Here is an 18,825-nt window from a genome sequence, read left to right as displayed (position 1 = left end):
TAATGACACATTCTTATCTGTTCACATTATTTGTTATGTATGTACTATAAAAAATAATTTATTATTAATATATCGTGACATAATTACTTCAACTTTTTTATAACTGAGTTCATTGATTTTTTTTATTTTCTAATTCATTAAATCAGATTTTTATATATTTTTTTCTCTTAACTTTTAATTAATTTATATATTATATATTTATTATTAGAGTGGAAATAATAATATAAAATACATAATTATCGTTAAATAAAGTGAATTAAGAAATTGGAAAATTTTATCAGAAAAGAAAATATGACATTGTTTTTGCGTGTAAAAATCCTTAAAAATACACTGGGAAAGTAAATATTTTTTTTTTCTAAAATAACTATAAAAAATATATACTTCTAAAATATTTCTTGCATTTAAATGATATTTTTTCAGAACTATTAGTCCTACTGCAATATTTTTTCCGCTCCAAATAAATTATTTCTTGAAGGTTCCATAAAAATTACTACCCAGAATACTTTTAAAATGTATTTTTCAGAATATAAAATAAAAATATATTTCAAATATATACTTTAAAAGTAGATTCAGAAAATGTATTTCGGATTCTCAATTCTAAAAGATATTTTCTCATATGAAAAATTCATTTGTACAATACCCTATTTAGAATGATTTTTAGGGACAATTTTGATATTTCACCACATTATGTTAGTGGGCATTTGAAAACACGGGGTTGCAGAATCAATTAAGAAAACAAAGTCGCGGTTTTTCCATTTACCTTGTTCTTGTGTTTTTTTTTGTTACACCTGTTCTTATGTTTCGTTCATAATGTAAATGCTACTCTCTCTCTATCTCCACACCCAACATCGAAGTGAAATCCCACACTGCTTTTTTCATAACCCTCTTGTTGTCTTTTTATGTTTACTAATATAATAAAAATATGGTAGTCTTTTCATGGTTAATAAAGATTTAAGTTTGGATTTGTTGTACCCAATTTGTTCCCTTGTCAAATTTAGTGTTTCTTTTAGCTTCTTTCTTAATTATACTCTTTATTATGAAGTTTGATACTCAATCCTTCGAGCTGAAGTTGCACACTTTTAGTATTTTTCTGCTCGCACATTTAATTTCCACCCTTTTTGTTTTGTGCAATTCTTTCATCCTTGGTTGAAAGGTAGAACATTTAATTTTGGATCAATTTTTAATGGGTTCCTCTTCTAAATGGGTTTGCTTCACTCTGCAGTTGCACTGTGATTCTCCACCCTTTTCTGGTTTCTCTTTGGCTGAATATCGTCTCTGAAGAAACATGGCTGCCAATTTCTGGACATCATCTCATTAGTATGTTTCATCTCCTCCCCAAGATTCCTTCTTTCTCTGTGCATCTGTGTGTAATTTGGGATTCTTGGGGTTATGAACCTTGCAGCAAGCATCTTCTGGACCAGGAGGATGTGGATATGGTGAATGCACTAGACAAGGAAAAGGGTATCACACTGGAGGATTTTAAGCTCATTAAGATGCACTTGACCAATTGTATGATTTCTTTTTTTATGTTTTTCTTCAATCTCTATCATACATGTATTTATTCCCCTTATGCCACAGCACTGTTTTGTTCTCTAACCTTTTTGCTTCTAGCTATTGTTTATGATTATCATTCTTTTACTTGATGTAGTATCCGGTTCAGAAGAATTTGTAGTTGCTGCTGTCATCTTTAGTTTTGTGTGCCAGGGATTCGTTTCAGACGGAATTTCTTATGATGCTTTTATGGATATCTTTTGGCATGTTCTTGTATATAAAATATTCTGAAAGATGCTTGTAAAAAGTAAAAAATTAGGGTTATTGTTATTGATATCCTTCGTTGGCTATAAAGGTGTTTGATTTTTGTTATTTATCTTTGCTGAATTTCTTCTTTTTCCTTTCTTGCTTGAGCAGATATTTTGAAATTGGCACAACAAGTAAAAGTGAGGCAGAGGTGTGAACTGTATTTCTTGAATATGAACAAGTCATCTCTTTCATGTTTATGAGAAGTATGTGAAAAGTATATTGCATTACCAGAGAAAGATTTGTATATTGGTTTGATCTTTCTGGCTTAAGCGTCTGAGCTTAGTCTGCAATGCATGAAGGGGAGAGAAAGGAATTGCTATACTTCTTGAGGCTAAAAGCCCCACGGAGAAGCAGAATATGAAGTATATGTATCGTGTTGATTCTTTTCCTAGCCTTGTTTAGTTTGCCTGCATTTTGACTCTCCAATAAGCAAGACAGGACCTTCAAGATTGTATGTGATGGGATGTACAACAGTTTTGAATGCACAATTAACATAAGAAGTTTTAAAATAAACTGAAAATTAGGATAAGTCAGCCATTATGTCATTACTAAACCTCCCAACGTCTCTTTCTCATCAAGGTGATATATCCATAGATGTCTGGCTTGTTTGTGATGTAGGTTTATTCATGTATTTTATACATCCACTTTCTATAGATTCTGCAGAACCATGGCTTAGGAAATAGAAATCCGTAACCACTTCCAATGCCATGATGCATATCTATAGTTAATGTACTATGTCCTTGGTGGATTTCTTTTCTAACGTGTTAGTTTCGTATCATTTATTTATGTTTATTGAAAGTTACTTTTTTATGCAAAATTGGTATATATACGATATTGATCCATGGAATACATTTGTAGTTTCATAAGTCTCTTTGACTTTGTTTGATCAATTTTTGATGGAACAGACTAGACTTTAAGTGATGATCATTTACATTTGAAAAGGAAGTATAACACCCATATTCCCATAAGTAATGATGCTTCCTTGCCTTTCGCCATTCATAAGTGTATATGAACTTGTAGAAGAGCTCTATTAGAATTTAGGAGTCTACTCAACCAATAGTGATACCACTTTAGAATCACAATGGGAACGCAAATCAACTTATTTTGTCGTTTATTTTGTGTTAAGTTCAAAACTTTAACATCTTTTGCCATTTATTTTGTGTTAAATTCCATGACCATTTCTAATGTGTTGGTCGATCTTTCAGGGTTGTGGCCACAGCAGTTACATACATGAGGCGTGTTTATACCAAGTATGTGTTGTGAACTTGTAAACTTCTAGTATTAGTGTATGGAAAAGTTTGTCCTGAAATGGTTGGAACTTCCTGTCTTTCTTTTAGATTGGGGATAGCTTGTACGTTGTGTAGTATTTGGAGTCACTAATTCGAAGTTTATGGTAAAATTTATGGTGAAGTTTCCAAGATAGGCAACTAACTTTTGGATTTTCCATACATAGCAACCGTGCACTTAATTTTTTTTCCAAATGTAACTATAATCAGACGACTGCTATGTATGTCAGTTTTGAAATTGGACAAGTAACAAGTTGACCTTTAATAAAGAAGTAGAAAATTCATCTCTAATATCCAATTCATTTATATACAACAAGGGGAATAAACAGAAGAGAAAAATAAAAGAGTAAGTGATCCCATCTTCTGCACATTTTTTGTTTATTTTGATCAAATTTGTTTTGTTTCTTGGTTGCTGCTAACTTGAATTGCACGCATTGTACTGAAAAAACTATGTTTTTTGCAGTAGTTAACTTGTCGCCATTGCTGATTCTAATATTTTTTATTTTCTCTTAATAAATTTCGAATTTGTGTGCTTGCATTGTTTTAATGTCCAGACTGTTTTCTTATTCATAACGCTATCTTCTTCTGACCCTGAAAGTAGTAGTATGTGCTTAATGCCCTCACTAAGTGTCAACTGTTGACAATCTTCACTTTTTGTCATTTTAAGGAAGAGTATGGCAGAATATGATCCACGCTTGGTAGCTCCAACATGCTTGTACCTGGCATCAAAAGCAGAAGAAAGCACAGTGCAAGCTCGGCTTCTTGTATTTTACATAAAAAAATTATGTAAGATGTTAACCTATAATTTTATTTTTCTTCATGTTGACTTCTGAATGTAAAGTGATAATTTGTTTTCAAAGTTCTCTTGATACTAGATTTCCTTTCTATGCTGAAACCACAGATTTTTAATGCAGATGCTGATGAGAAGTATAGATATGAAATCAAGGACATACTTGAAATGGAAATGAAGATTTTAGAAGCTCTTAATTATTACCTGGTTGTATACCACCCATACCGTTCACTATCTCCGTGAGTGTTTGATAATGATCTCTTTGTTCAATTTTTTCAGTTTTTGTACACAGGAATGTGGAAATTATGAAAAACAATTATTTTGTTCATACTTTTCTGGCCAGAAAGCTTGCAATTTTAAGGGTGTTGTCCACACAGCTTTCACTAATCTAATCACAGAAAAGAGAAACTAAAGACAGTATAAAAACTGAATCACCTAGTTTAGGAAACAAAATTGTTTAAATCAATTTACGTGCATTCATTGTTCCTTCTGTTCTCAGTCTTCACATTTCCCTAAGAAAGTCAAACAAATACCAATGATGAACATTTTGGCAAATTGAGTCCTGTCAAGTTAAAAATTGGTGACAGAAGAACTGGTCCAACATTTGTGTCATTTAGATTATATTCATTTATGATTTCTCATTGTCATTATATTGATAATTCTCCAGGTTGCTTCAGGATGCAGGTTTGAATGATCTAAACATGACTCAGCTAACTTGGTAAGAGTCCTTCCTGTTGAACAGCTGAGATCAGTTTCTTTATAAGTTTCCCTTTCTTCTGTTCTTTTTTTACATTTCCCATTTTATCCCCCTGTCCCCCCTTTATTGGCTCTGTTTTACTGTTTGACCTATAACATAATTTTAAATGAAAAAAAATTGGACCCTTGCATTAGAATTTCCCTCATTTGAAGGAAAAAAAAATGATGAAATTGGCTTAGTTGGAGGACCAGGAACTAACACCATCTCTTCATTTCATCTCTCAACGATTTGTTTTCTTTAAAGGAAAAAGAGGGCAAAAACAGCATAGATTATTGTGTTGTTTGGCTTTGTAAGTTTGTAAGCAGAGGGAGGTGAAACTCGTACGTTTTAGAACATCTGATTATCCCGGATGCACATCTCCTTTATACTCAAGCATTACCCTATTCACTGACATGTTACTTAACTAAGTGCTTCATGTTGATTTATCTATCATATTATAAGAATTGTCATATCTTTGCATATAATCATGACATTTTCTTAAATAAGGCTGAAAACTTCTCGCCAGCATCATTCCTTTTTGCCAAAATATTCTCAAATCCTGTACATTCTAATGAAATTTAATTGGAGCGACTCTGATAAATATATATCTTATATATGTTAAGATATTAGCGAGAGCATTGAGAGGCTTTTGGATTATTAAATATCAACCTCAGTTCTGTATGTTTTAGGATAAAGATTTGTCCTTGAGATACCAATGTCTGGAGATGAAACGGTTGTTGTGGAGTGTATATGTTATTCTTTATTTTTGTTAGTTATTTTTCATGGTACCACTAAGTGCATTGGCTCTGTATAGTATAAATGAATTTTAGTTTGCAATGCAAAATCATATGCAAACAACAGAAACCACTGCACATTATTTTGCTAAAACAACCTTTTATTTATGCTACTTGAAATGGAAGATGATTCAGTATTCCTTGCCAATGGGCACTAGATTTATTCTCTTTTTTTTATCAAGAGCTTCAAAGCTTAGATTAATTACTTGTTTTCCATTTAATGCTCATGGTCACTATAATAATGATAATAGAGGACGGTTCATTGTTTCTGACATGTCTAATTATGTAAGACAACTGTTTTTCATTTCAAGACAGTTCAATATCATAGTCATAAATTGTTTTGTGGGAATTGTTCCAACTTTACTGTTGTAGCGTTGTTAGAGTCTTCTCTCATTTGTTTTTGAATGTTAAGTACATCCTTCAAGAAAGTTGTTTCAGTGCTGTATAACTGAATCTGTTTATCCAGAAACATAATTTATTTTGATATCACTATGAAGCCTGCTTTCTATTGAGCTAGCAGCTACCTTGCTAATGCTGTTGGAATTGCAACTTCTATCTATTATTTATAGGTAGTTTTTTTGTTGGATTAAATTTCTAAAGAAAAAAAGTAATGAAAGTTCATACTGGCAGGGGGCTTGTAAATGACACATACAAGATGGACTTAATTCTTGTACATCCTCCGCATTTGATTGCTTTAGCTTGCATATACATTGCTAGTGTACTCAGGGACAAAGACACCACTGCTTGGTTTGAAGAACTTCGTGTTGACATGAACGTGGCGAGTGTTCCACTGTATTTCTAACTTCTAAGCACTTATTTGTTGCATCCTTACGGAAGTGTCTTAACCATCTCTTTCTTTCTCCTTTTCTATTTTTTGTTTACTTTTTTTTTCTTCTAAATTCTTGTTAAATTTGACAATAATAATATTCATAAATCTTGCAAATTAAAATTTGAATGGTGATGGCCTGCTATGACTGCTGTGGAAGGCTGGCACCCTGTATAGGACAAATTGGACAATCTTAAAATGAGAAAAATAGTTGCTACAAATTTACATGGTTTGGCTTTAGTTGAATATGGCAAATGTGTTTGCTGATTCAACACAGAGAATACAAACGAGGTTTAATTCCATTTTATATCCAAAAAGGAAAAAGGAAAGGAGTTGCTTAATTCCACAATGTGAAATATGCCCAAAATACCTTGTACATAATAATAGTGGTATGGTATCTCGATAATTTCGGCACCTACCTCACTGGTAGAAGCTCTAGTGTGTAATACATCTCATTCTCTAAAGACCAACATTAAATGAGACCTGATGCCTGGATGGTGTCTTGCAAAGTTACATGAAAAGCCTTTGTGCTTACTGTCCCTTGTTGAAACCATTGGCTTGTCTTAAAGCCAAATAGTCTCGTATTATTTGTCTTACACAATAGTGAAGAGATTAACTTTTGAAACCTGACCTTTCATGCAGCGAATAATTTGGCTGCCTATTCAACAGTACAAAACACATTGTAATTCTGGCATTTCTACATAAAATCTCATCCACATAAAAGAGCAAGTTATTGCTGTATCATGCAATATTAGGAAAGTAGGATTGTACCAGTGTCAGGCAATGATTCAACATGGATGATCCGGTGTTGAGTTGGTTTTAGTGGATGTTGCAAACACTTGAATCCCATTTTGCTCCCTTTTATGATGACCCAAAAGGAGTCCTATTCAAACTAACACAATGCAGCTCTGATAATGACTATCTCATTGACCTTGAGCATTTAGCAAATCATATTGTCTGGTTGGCTTTGATATTTCTCCCTAGTTTTTTCAATTTTGGATTCTCACTAGAAATTTGCTGTGAAGTCCAGGCCCTCGTGTCAATATCCCTTTTGTAGGCGATGGCTTTTTTGGCCAAACTCTAGGAGGATAAGATTAATGATCATCATTTTCCCTTTCACAATACCACACACATATTAACCTTTCCTTCACCTACCCCATCTACCCTCCCTCTTCCTTCTACTCCTAATGTTCTTTTTAAGCATTTATCTCTTGAGGAGTTATCCTCTCATTGAGAGCAAGGATTGTGTTACCACTACGTCGAAAAATGGGTTAGAGGCCATCATCACAAAGGACAAATTCTCCTACTTCTTGCTAACGAAGACGATGAATTTGACATATTAGATATTGTATTGCCTCCACTTAGTGGCATGGACTTATCCCTAGATAAGCTTAAAACAAACATGTTGGCATCATAGACTTTTTTTTATACGAACAAATTTTGGGGACTCAGGTCACTATCCTGGTGGACAATGATAATATTCAATATCATCTATTAAAGGAAAAGAAAGAATAGGGTAAATCCCTTGTGTATATTGAACACATAGGGTTATGTTTATATAGGAAAAAGAAACATATGGGCTAAGCCCATTACATAAATATGAGATATCTAACAATATCTATAATATCTCATAATATCAAATAATATCTAATTATATCTAATAATATCTAACACTCCCCCTCAAGCTGGTGCATATAGATCATATGTACCCAGCTTGTTACAAATGTAATCAATCCTAGGTCATCGTAAGGGTTTAGTAAAAATATCTGCTAATTGATTATTTGAATTAACAAACTCAGTCTTGATATCTCCTGATATAATCTTTTCTCGAATGAAATGACAATCAATCTCAATATGTTTTGTCCTTTCATGAAAAACTGGATTTTAGCTAATATGAAGAGCAGCCTGATTATCACATATCAGTGTCATTTGAGTAACCTCTCCAAATTGCAATTCTTTAAGTAACTGTTTAAGCCAAATAAGCTCACAAGTAGCCGAGGCCATAGCTCTATATTCTGCTTCTGCACTAGATCTTGCCACAACACTTTGTTTCTTGCTCTTCCAAGAGATCAAGTTATCACCAATGGAGACACAATAACCAGAAGTTGACCTTCTATCAGATGGAGATCCTGCCCAATCAACATCTGAATAACAAACGACTTTAGTATGGTTATTATGACCATATAACAAACCTTTTCCAGGAGAGCCTTTAATGTACTTCACTATACGAATGACTGCATTCCAATGATCTTCACATGGAGAATTAAGAAATTGACTCACCACACTGACTGCAAAGGAAATATCAGGACGAGTAACAGTGAGATAGTTCAATCTTCCAACTAATCTCCTGTACTTCTCAGGATCTGAAAGAGGCTCCCCCTGATTGGGTAGAAGCTTGACGTTGGGATCCATGGGAGTATCAACAGATTTTGAATTCATCAACCCAATTTCCTCCAAAATATCTAATGCGTATTTTCTTTGAGAGATAACAATACCAGTATTGGATTATGCTACCTCAATCCCCAAGAAATATCTGAGTTTGCCAAGATCTTTGGTCTGAAAGTGTTGACTAAGGTGTTGTTTTACTTGTGAGATGCCATGATGATCACTGCCTGTAAGAACAATGTCATCAACATATACTACAAGATAGATACACCCAACACTCGAGTGACGATAAAAAACTGAATGATCGCCTTCACTTCGAGTCATACCAAATTGTTGAACAACATTGCTAAATTTTCCAAACCAAGCCCTAGGAGACTGCTTGAGGCCATATAAGGATTTGCGAAGACGACATACCAATCTAGAAGACTCCCCCTGAGCAACAAAACCGGGAGGTTGCTCCATATAAATTTCTTCCTGCAAATCCCCATTAAGAAAAGCATTTTTAACATCCAGTTGATAAAGAGGCCATTGTTGAAGAACAGCCATAGCTATGAATAAGCGAACAGAGGCCATCCTTGCTACTGGAGAAAAAGTATCACCATAGTCTAAACCAAAAATTTGGGTATAACCCTTAGCCACAAGACGAGCTTTGAGACGATCAATAGTACCATCAGGACCAACTTTGATAGCAAAAATCCACCTGCAACCAACAACAGATTTCCTAGATGGTAAAGGAACAAGTTCCCAAGTTCCATTATTCTGAAGCGCATTCATTTCATCAAGCATGGCCTGACGCCAACCAGGATGAGCTAAGGCATCACCTACAGATTTTGGAATGGATACAGAAGAAATAGACGAAAGGCAGGTATAAAAGGGTTGAGATAGTCTATGGTAACTCAAAGTAGTATAATGTGGAGAGGGATTACGAGTAGAACGTATACCTTTACGGATAGCAATAGGAAGATCAGGTTCAACAGTCGGAGGTTCAACTATAGGAGCCGGAGGGGGATGAGGTGTTGGCACCAGAATAGAGTCTGCTGATGGACGATGAGACGGTTGACGACGACTATACACCTGAAGAGTTGGCGGCGGTGGTGAATTGTTAGGTGCACTAGGCACAACAAGAGGAATATTAACTTGATTAGATGAAGAAATTGAAGGAGAAGGACAAGACTTAAAAGTAAAGGGAAGATTCACTGAAGGTGACATCTGCTGAAATAAAATAACGGTTTAAAGACGGTGAGAAACATTTATATCCTTTTTGTGATCTAGTGAACCCTAAAAAGACACATTTGTGTGACTTAGGAGATAATTTATGAAGACCAGGACTAAAATTATGAACAAAACATGTGGACCCAAAAACTTTGGGAGGTAAAGAGTGGAGAGGGTCATGTGGAAATAAAATAGAATGAGGAATTTTGTTATCTAAAACTGAAGATGGCATGCGATTAATGAGATAACATGCACTAAGAACATCATCACCCCAAAAACGCTGAGGAACATCACCATGGATTAAAATAGTACGAGTTGTTTCAACAAGATGTCTATTCTTGCGCTCAGCTACCCCGTTTTGTTGAGGTGTATAAGCACATGAAGTTTGATGAAGAATACCATGAGAAGCCATAAAATTTTTAAAAGAATGAGAAAGATACTCACGTCCATTATCACTGCGCAAAATTCGGATGGAAATTCTAAATTGATTTTTAATTTCATTGTAAAATATTTGAAATATAGAAAACAACTCAGAACGGTTTTTCATTAAAAATACCCAAGTACATCTTGAATAATCATCAATAAAAGTAACAAAATACTGAAATCCTAAATTAGACTTAATACGACTTGGTCCCCAAATGTCAGAGTGAACTAAGGCAAAAGGAGATGAAGCACGTTGTGAGACACTACGAGGAAAAGAACTACGAATGTGTTTCCCTAACTGACACGACTCACACGATAAAGTAGACACATTAGACAAACTTGGAACAAGCTGTTGCATCTTGGCAAGACTAGGATGACCCAACCGAGCATGAATGAGAGATGGAGAATCCATAATTGCGCCAACATGTGCAGAGATCTGTAGTTGATAAAGTCCATGAGACTCACATCTGGTGCCAATCATTCGTCCCGAACTCCGGTCCTGTAAAGTAACAGAATCTTTGGTAAAAGAAATAACACAGTCAAGGGAACGAGTGAGACGACTAATGGATAATAAGTTAAATGGAGACCCAAGGACATAAAGAACATTATCAATAGATAAAGATGAAAAAAGATTAATAGTACCAACACCATGTGATGGTACCCTATATCCATTGGCCATGGTAACTGAAGGTAAATAACCCGCAGTTGATAGGGAAGAGAAAAAAGATTTATTACCAGTAATGTGATCAGTGGCACCTGAATCTAGAACCGAAGGGCCATGGGAAGTGGAGTGAGTGAGGCCAACAAAAGATGTACCTGAATGTGCAACAGAAGCCGTGGAACTAGGGTTCTGACGATCCTCATACCATTTAAGAAATTCATTGAAAATAGCATGCTGGCTTGGGGTATCAATTGAAGTATGGTCCATGGTAGAAGGTTGCACAGGGGCAATTTGAGCAACCGTAACAGATCTAGGAGGACGACCATGTAAGGCATAACATCTGTCAATTTTGTGGCCAAGTTTGCCACAATGGTCACACTTGTGACGCCCTTTGCCCGGCTTGTGAGGGCGAGTACGATCATTATGCTGAGAGACTAAAGCAGAAGAGTCATCAACATGAGACGTTATATCACCGGTGTGTTTACCTGGCACACGCAAAAGGGTAGAACAAGTGGAAGTAAAATTGGGCACAATAGGAGATCCCAAAATTTGATCACGAACGTGAGAATAATCATCAGGAAGACCATGTAAACCCAATAACATGAAGAACTTGGATCTTTGTTCTAGTTCTTGAGAAGGAGTAGAGGCAGGAGGTAATAACTCATTAAAATCATGAAGAAGAGCATGAAGTTTACCTAGATATTCTGCCATTGTACCATCAAGACGTTTGGGAGCAACAATTGTGAGAAGATTTTGACACACACCATAAAGACGTTGAGTATCATTGGTGTATAATAATTTTGATTGTTCCCAAACTTCTGAACATGTTTCATAGGTACGAAAAATTTGTTTTAAAGATGAGTGAATGGTCGATTTGATAACAATGCATAATTGAGCATCAATTTTCGACCAACGAACAACCTCATTTTCAGCAAGAGTAGGATGAGTAAGATGATCAACATAACCTTGACTCTTAAGCCATAATTTAATATCTGATGCCCAAGTGTCATAATTGGTTCCATCCAATTTGTCAATGGAAAGATGAACATTGACGTAATTAGTATAAATAGATGAATCCGGCATAATGACTGCAGAAGAAGCCATAGTGGCAGCGGAAGCGGAAGAAGCCATAAAAGATAAGGACAAATCCAGTCACCGGTTAATTGGCGGGAGCAACAAAGATGAAGGCTCCGACAGCGATTCCGGCGGTGGCTCCGGCGAAGGTCCGACGAAGGTCCGGAGCGCGGGTCCGGCGAGACAGTGGGGTGGTGGCTGGAAAATTCCAGTGAATAGTGGGTTCACCAATAAAAATTGAACCCTAAACCCTAAACCCTAACCTTATGCTCTAGATACCATATTAAAGGAAAAGAAAGAATAGGGTAAATCCCTTGTGTATATTGAACACATAGGGTTATGTTTATATAGGAAAAAGAAACATATGGGCTAAGCCCATTACATAAATATGAGATATCTAACAATATCTATAATATCTCATAATATCTAATAATATCTAACATCATCTAGTCGTAGGTTGCCTAGTTCCTCATGCTCCCTATGATTTCCACTCCTCCCCTGCAAGGGCTGGTTGGAAATGGTTCCATTTTGCATTGTCACCACATTTGTTCACAAGCATCACTTGCCATTTCGGGTTACACATCTCTTGTCAACCTTCTTATTCTTCCTATTAGTTGTGCTGACATTGTGCTCGAAGTATAGTGGCTTATGGGTTTCAATCAATTTACCACTGATTACAGGTCTTTTAGTGTGTTTTTTCTCTTTTGGGCCAACTCATATTACTATGCGTATACATTCCTTTTGGGTGTGACGTGGCCATGGCCCAACATTCAAACCCATGTTGCTATTGCTCTTCTTCACTTAACATTATCACTCTCTCCTTCCTCTTCTTCCCTACCTCTTATTGTTCAACCGACCTCTCACCCTATTCCCGAGATCGTCACTATCTTACCCCAATATGCACCTATCTTCCCAAACCCTACCCATATCCCACCTAACTTTACCATTATCCACCACTTTCACTTGGCTTGGCACCTAACTCCAAACCCATCATTTTTAGAAGATTGGGTAACCCCTTCACATATATCCACAATTTTAGAAAATTGAACTGGTGAAACCGGTCAATCAAATGCTTAACACTAGTATGCTTCATCTAAGCTATAGCCATTTTTCTTCGCGTGTCCTTATTTGGTGCCTTTAGGCTTTGTAATTCACCCTCCACATTTCATGCCACCATGAATGAATGAACTTCATAAGTTGTTCTTGCATCGATTTTTGACTGTCTTACCATGATAGTTTGGTACACAGTGACACTTTTGATTCCTATCTTTCTTAGATCCAATATTCTCCACTTTGTTGTAGGGACAGTTCTTGCACCATTCAAAATGCTTGTTTGTGCAATGACAACTGGAGTATCTAGGACACATTGTCTCTTCCCATGGTGTCGCTCCTGAAGCTTCTAAGATTCAAACCATGGTTGATTGGCCCATTCCCTCTTCCACTGCCTCACTTCAAGGCTTCGTAGGGTTCATTGATTTTTATCAAATGTTCATGAAGGGCTTACTTCCCTTCCCTAAAAGCACTCTTTTTATGGTCTCCGCCCAATTTCTATTGACCTTATCCAATTTCTCTTTGCTCTTCACTTTGAAAACAAAAAGCTTTCAGCTTAGCTACGGATGTCGTTCTCATCTAAGATGTCAATCTATTTCTTTCTTTAGAAAACCATCTTGCTTGCATTTGTAGCATGCTTTTACTTATGTTCGCAAATTGCATGCCATCACCATTGCTATCTAGAAATGGTGCCAATATCTCTCAGGCCACCCTTTTATTATTCTTATTCACCACAAGAGTCTTTATGATTTGATATCATAAGTTATTTAGGCCCCAAAGTAATAGATGTAACTCTTGAAGTTTTTAGGATACAATTACACCATCTAGTATAAGTTCGGTGCATTTAATACCATTGCAAATGCTCTCTCTTACGTTTTTTAGGTTTCTTTTGGATCATGTGTCATCCTTTCCGTGCCTAATTTCACATCCCTGGAGCAATTGCGACAATCCTTTGCTACTAGTTCAGAACTTTGTTCCTTGCTCACTTAGCTGCAACAGGATCCTAATTCCAAATTGGATTATCAAATTCATCATGATCTCATTTTCTACAATGGTAAAATATGGCTCAATGCCAACAACCCCTTCTGTTGTTACTTGAAGAATTCCACAAAACACCTTTGGATGACCAAATGGAAATTACTAAGATGTTGCATCATCTCTAGGCCATTTTTTATTGGACCATTATGTGTCTTAATGTCTGATGGAGATCCCCACCGACTAGAGATAAGATCAAATTACGGTATATAAGTGGGCACAAACCTCACCTTACAAACCAGTTTTGTGAGATTGAGTTAGACTTAGACCCACTTCCTAATAATGTCAAAACTTACATCACTCAATGCCTCACCTGCCAGCAAATGAAGTATGAAACCAAGCGCCTAGCTATTCATTGAAAACCTCTTCCAACTCTAATCTGTGTGGGAAGATCTTTCTCCTGAGTTTGTTTTGGTTTGCCTCCATCTCTTAGATTTACTACTTTCTGGTTGTTGATCATCTCGGGTTTCTGTTTCCCAGTACACTGCCTTCAAGGTTGCCTCCTTATTTTTTATATGGCTTGCTAGTTACATGACCTTCCATGTAGCCGTGTTTCTGATCATGACCCCCTCTTTGTTGAATTGTTTTGTATCTGTGGCACCAATCTTCGAATGAGCACAGCCTACCATGTTGAATCTGATGGCAAGTTCATTCCTTTGGCTAAATGGTCCTATAATACCTCTGCCCACTTTGACACTGTTTTTTCCCCAATTGAGGTTATATATGGCAAACTGCTTCCTTTTTATATTCTGGGTTCTCTCAATTGGAGGCTGTTGACTCCTTCCTGTCTATACTGCCAACTCTCAGTCACACCATAAGCTTTCCAGGCATTTCTTCGGACCTTTTCAGATTCTGACTCATTCGCACCATGGCATATAGCCTACAGCTAGGTGTCTCATTTAAGATACATCCTGTTTTCCCTTGTTCCTTACTTAAGCCACATCAAGGTCCCATCTCTTTTCATCTATTTCTCTGCCAGCTGCTGCCTTGAATAATTTAGCTTTATCAGCCTCCAAGCTCAACAAGCACTACTTGGTCCTTGTTCAATGGCTTGGATCTTGCCCCTGAAGACACCACCTAGGAAAATTGGGATGATATTTGTTCTGCCTATCACCATTAGTAAAAGGTGCTTCCACTGTGGAGGGAATTGTTAGTAACATGGCTCAAACCTCTCTGACCCAAGAGGTCCACTTTCTCAGAATGCTTGTTGAAGATATACTGTTATAACTGTCAGCAGTGCTTATTTCACAAATATGCATTATTGTTAGATTTCATTGTGTTTCCAAATCAGTGCAACTTCTTAAGATGCCGTGTGTTTGGCAGAGGTCCAAAGTGCATTAGCCATTTGTGTGGCCCTACCAGTTTAAAATCACTTTCATGCAAGTGTTCTGAACATGAAGTAGAATAGAATTCTAGTCAGTTGAATGATAAAGAAAAATATATCTTTTAAGTGATTGTTTATGTTTGGCAGGTCAAAAACATATCAATGGAGATACTTGATTTTTATGAAAGCCATAGAATGTTCTCTGATGATAGAATCAATGCTGCTCTTCAGAAGTTGGCCTTGAGACCCTAAAAGCTTACTGGAGATGAGTCACAATGAATGTGGAATGAAATAATGTTATAGTAACTGGTCTGAATGATTTTGACATATTTTGCAGTAGAACGCTTTCAAGATGTATCCAATAGTATATGGTGGTAATTCAAAGGGTCCTATTAAGGGGAAAGGGAGGGATGAAAAGGGAGTATTTCTTGGTGAGGACCTCCTACGCCTCCATATACTTCATACAATCTTTAATTTTATCAATTTATTGTGTCATAAATTGATTGCACTAAACAACCTATAACTTTATTTTATTTTTCTTAAATAACCTTTTGTTCCATAAAGTAGGAATATTTTAATTTTGGTCTCTTTTCTTTATTATGGTTCTTGTCGTTTTTGTGTGTTGAACCATGGTGTTAGTTTTTTTTTTTTTGGGTTAAGTGTAATGGTGACTACATACACATGATAAAAAATGTAAACTCAAATAATATATTTATAAGGACTCAAATAAACAGTGATACTTTTATGGCAATTAAAAAAAATATTTATAAAATTTAAAATAAAAATAACATATTTAGAGAAATAATAAAGGTAACATCTTATAAAGATAAAAGTAAAAAAATGATGTTAACATTGAAAAAACATAGAATGATATCAATTAAACTATCCAGGTAGGAAAAAAATCCAAATTGTGAAATCCAATTTATAATTATTCATATTTATATTACTTTTAATCCATTTGAATGGATTTATCTCAAATCCAAATCATATTTTTGGATTTCAAGTTCAATCTATTTAATTGGAACATTTTTGGATTATCTAAAATAGATTTTTGGATGAATTTTGACTTGGTTCGGGCCCAGGTTAAGCCGAGTCAATCTAGGCCCAGGTCGAGAAAAGTCGGTCCGAGTCCATGTCGAGCTGAGTGGGTCAAGATACACGTCAAGTTGAGTCGGTCCAAGCCAAAGTCAAGCTGAGTCGGTCCAGGCTAAAGTCGAGCTGAGTCTATTTGGGCCAAAGTCGAGCAGAGTGGTCCAAAGCCCAAGTCGAGTTCGCATCGAGCCCATGTCGAGCCAAGTCGACTCGGGTCCATGTCGAGCTGAGTCGACCCAAACCCATGTCTATCCGAGTAGACCTGCGTCCATGTCGAACCGAGTTAGCTCAGGACATGTCGATCTGAGTCCAGTCATATCCATGTCAGGTTGAGTCAGCTAGGACCCATGTCGATTCAGGTCGACCTCGACCAATGTTGACTAAAGTCGGCCAAGCCCATGTCGATCCAAGTCGACCTGAGACCATGTCGATCAAGGAAAAAAGGGGTGCTTAATGGAGAAGATAAAAATAAGGATAAACTTTTCATTTTGCTTCTTATGTGGAGGTGCAATATTGATGTAAGTTGATTTTTAGATGTTTTCATTTATGGTTACACTTTTACTTAAAAGTGAGATTTTTAATAATTAATGGTGAGGACCTAAGAAAGATTCCCACTGGACACGAACTTAACCAAGTGGTTAAGTAACATCAATGGTGGTCATGGCCTCCCAAATGATGCACCATACTCATGATTGTGAGTGAAACCCAAGAGCAAGAAAGAAGAGAGCTAAGAGACAAACACATAAAATGGAATTAAAATGGAATGGAGAAATGGAATGAGAAAACTTATGATGGTGGGTGAGGAATGTCATGCCACTTGGAGGGTGATGTGCTCCAAGATGAGTGTGTTGGCCGCCACTTGAGAGCTTCCCCAATCACTCAAGATAAGACCTCAAACCTAAGAGGACATAAGCCTCACTAAATGCTCACACAGTTTGTGTAAAGTTTCTTTACTTCATTCAAATACAAATTGTAAAATACAATGGGTAGGCATCTTATTTATAGGTGAAGGAGCCTTGGAAAACAAGCAAGAGGGGTAGGATGGGAAAAGGAAAAAAAGGGGGCAGCCTCAGGGTTTGACTAAGTCAAACCCGCACCCTAGGCTTATCCTTCTAGAAACTAGGTCAAAACTTCTTCCTAAAGGGCTAGGAACCAACTAAAATGATAACTACGCCCCCTATTATGCTAAAGACACCTTATTCTAGTCTATCTTTGCTATTTGGACCCCTAAAGTAAGCCCAAAATTATTTACAATATATTTTATCTCTTAAGAAGACCAAAAGGAAGAATAGTTGGTGCTCTGGTTTATGCCCATCTCCTCTGGTCGGGTCCATGAGATCCTTGGCGGGGTCTTGAATTGTTTGCTGAGATGACTGATCGCCATGTGCTTTGTCTTTTGCTTCCTTGGTCATCTTCATAGCTACTTGGTTTGTATCATGCCCCCCAAGTTCGAGAGAATTCGACCTCGAATTTAGAACTCCTGTAGATAACATAGTTAGTTTGTTCACATATAAGATAGTGCAAGGATTGGGATGTGAACTCAACTTATGTTCCTGAAGTGTGGGGAGTGCATAAGATGGGTTTCTATATACATACCAAGTTGGAAAAGAATGTTTGGGAATGACAAATATTTTTTATGAAAGTCCTCTTAAAAGGTGGAAACCTTTGGGAGGTGTTTGAAAATCATCCCTAAAATTCTTTAAGAAAATGGTAAGTAGATAGAAACCTTTGGTAATGAAAAAGAGAAGGAAGAAGTATACCATGAAGACGCAATTATTTTTGTGAGGTCTACCCTTTTTACTTTTCTCGACCTTTTTCATTTTCTCTTTTTGTTTTTATTTGAATTTGGGCTTGATTTATCTCTTGTAACATGATGGTTCTTTTACTTGGACAATTGGCAGCTGTGTGCCCAAAACCTAAACATTTAAAACATTTTGTACTTGAAGTTTTAGTGGGTGACTTAGGGATAAAGGTAGAAGGGTTGTGTTGAGAAACCTTTTGGTGAGAAGTGATGCCTTTTGAAAAATGGGAAGGAGAAGTTTTTGTAGAAATGTTGTTTGCACCCTTCTCAGAAGATTTGTAGAAACCATAATTAGAAGTATTTTTGAAAATTGTTTTCTATGAAATTTGTGATTCCACCTTGATGGCTAGGTGAACCAACTTCTTTAAGGAAGAATACTCATATATTTCTACAACATCTCAAATTTCTCTCCTCAAATCACTCACAAACTGAATTATCTTTGACTCATCACTATTAGGCATATTAAATTTAGTCAAAGTTGTTTCTAACTCTTCAAAATATTCCTTTACCGCCCTAGGCCTTTGATGAAGCCGTTG

At 36.3% G+C, this 18,825-nt stretch overlaps 1 protein-coding gene and 1 pseudogene across 10 annotated transcripts; one reads left to right on the top strand and one right to left on the bottom strand.

Moving 5' to 3' along the window:
• Window positions 1-695: 695 nt before the first annotated feature.
• LOC137828665 (cyclin-C1-2-like) lies at window positions 696-15,895 on the top strand. Of its 10 annotated transcripts, none has more exons than XM_068635334.1 (10): window positions 696-812; window positions 1,223-1,317; window positions 1,403-1,509; window positions 1,909-1,948; window positions 3,006-3,050; window positions 3,754-3,872; window positions 4,001-4,115; window positions 4,544-4,594; window positions 6,037-6,184; window positions 15,544-15,895. In XM_068635334.1, the coding sequence occupies exons 2-10, from the start codon at window positions 1,286-1,288 to the stop codon at window positions 15,646-15,648; spliced, it is 762 nt and encodes a 253-aa protein (XP_068491435.1). In that variant the 5' UTR covers window positions 696-812; window positions 1,223-1,285; the 3' UTR covers window positions 15,649-15,895. The 10 variants fall into 10 exon arrangements, with proteins under 10 accessions (XP_068491435.1, XP_068491431.1, XP_068491438.1 ...); XM_068635330.1 differs by having other exon boundaries at window positions 6,037-6,198; XM_068635333.1 differs by having other exon boundaries at window positions 718-1,153.
• LOC137828666 (secreted RxLR effector protein 161-like) lies at window positions 8,048-8,710 on the bottom strand (annotated as a pseudogene).
• Window positions 15,896-18,825: the final 2,930 nt, after the last annotated feature.

The sequence above is a fragment of the Phaseolus vulgaris genome, chromosome 7 (assembly GCF_000499845.2).
Source record: "Phaseolus vulgaris cultivar G19833 chromosome 7, P. vulgaris v2.0, whole genome shotgun sequence".
NCBI lineage: Eukaryota > Viridiplantae > Streptophyta > Magnoliopsida > Fabales > Fabaceae > Phaseolus > Phaseolus vulgaris.
The sequence above is the reverse complement of the archived record's forward strand: the minus strand, read 5'-3'. Positions and strand labels throughout refer to the sequence as shown.

Coding starts and splice junctions, on each gene's coding strand:
- LOC137828665 (XM_068635330.1), top strand. CDS start 1,286: ATGGCTGCCAATTTCTGGACATCATCTCATTA. Junction 1,949..3,005: donor CAAGTAAAAGTGAGGCAGAG/GTGTGAACTGTA, acceptor TCGATCTTTCAG/GGTTGTGGCCACAGCAGTTA. Junction 6,199..15,543: donor AACGTGGCGAGTGTTCCACT/GTATTTCTAACT, acceptor TATGTTTGGCAG/GTCAAAAACATATCAATGGA.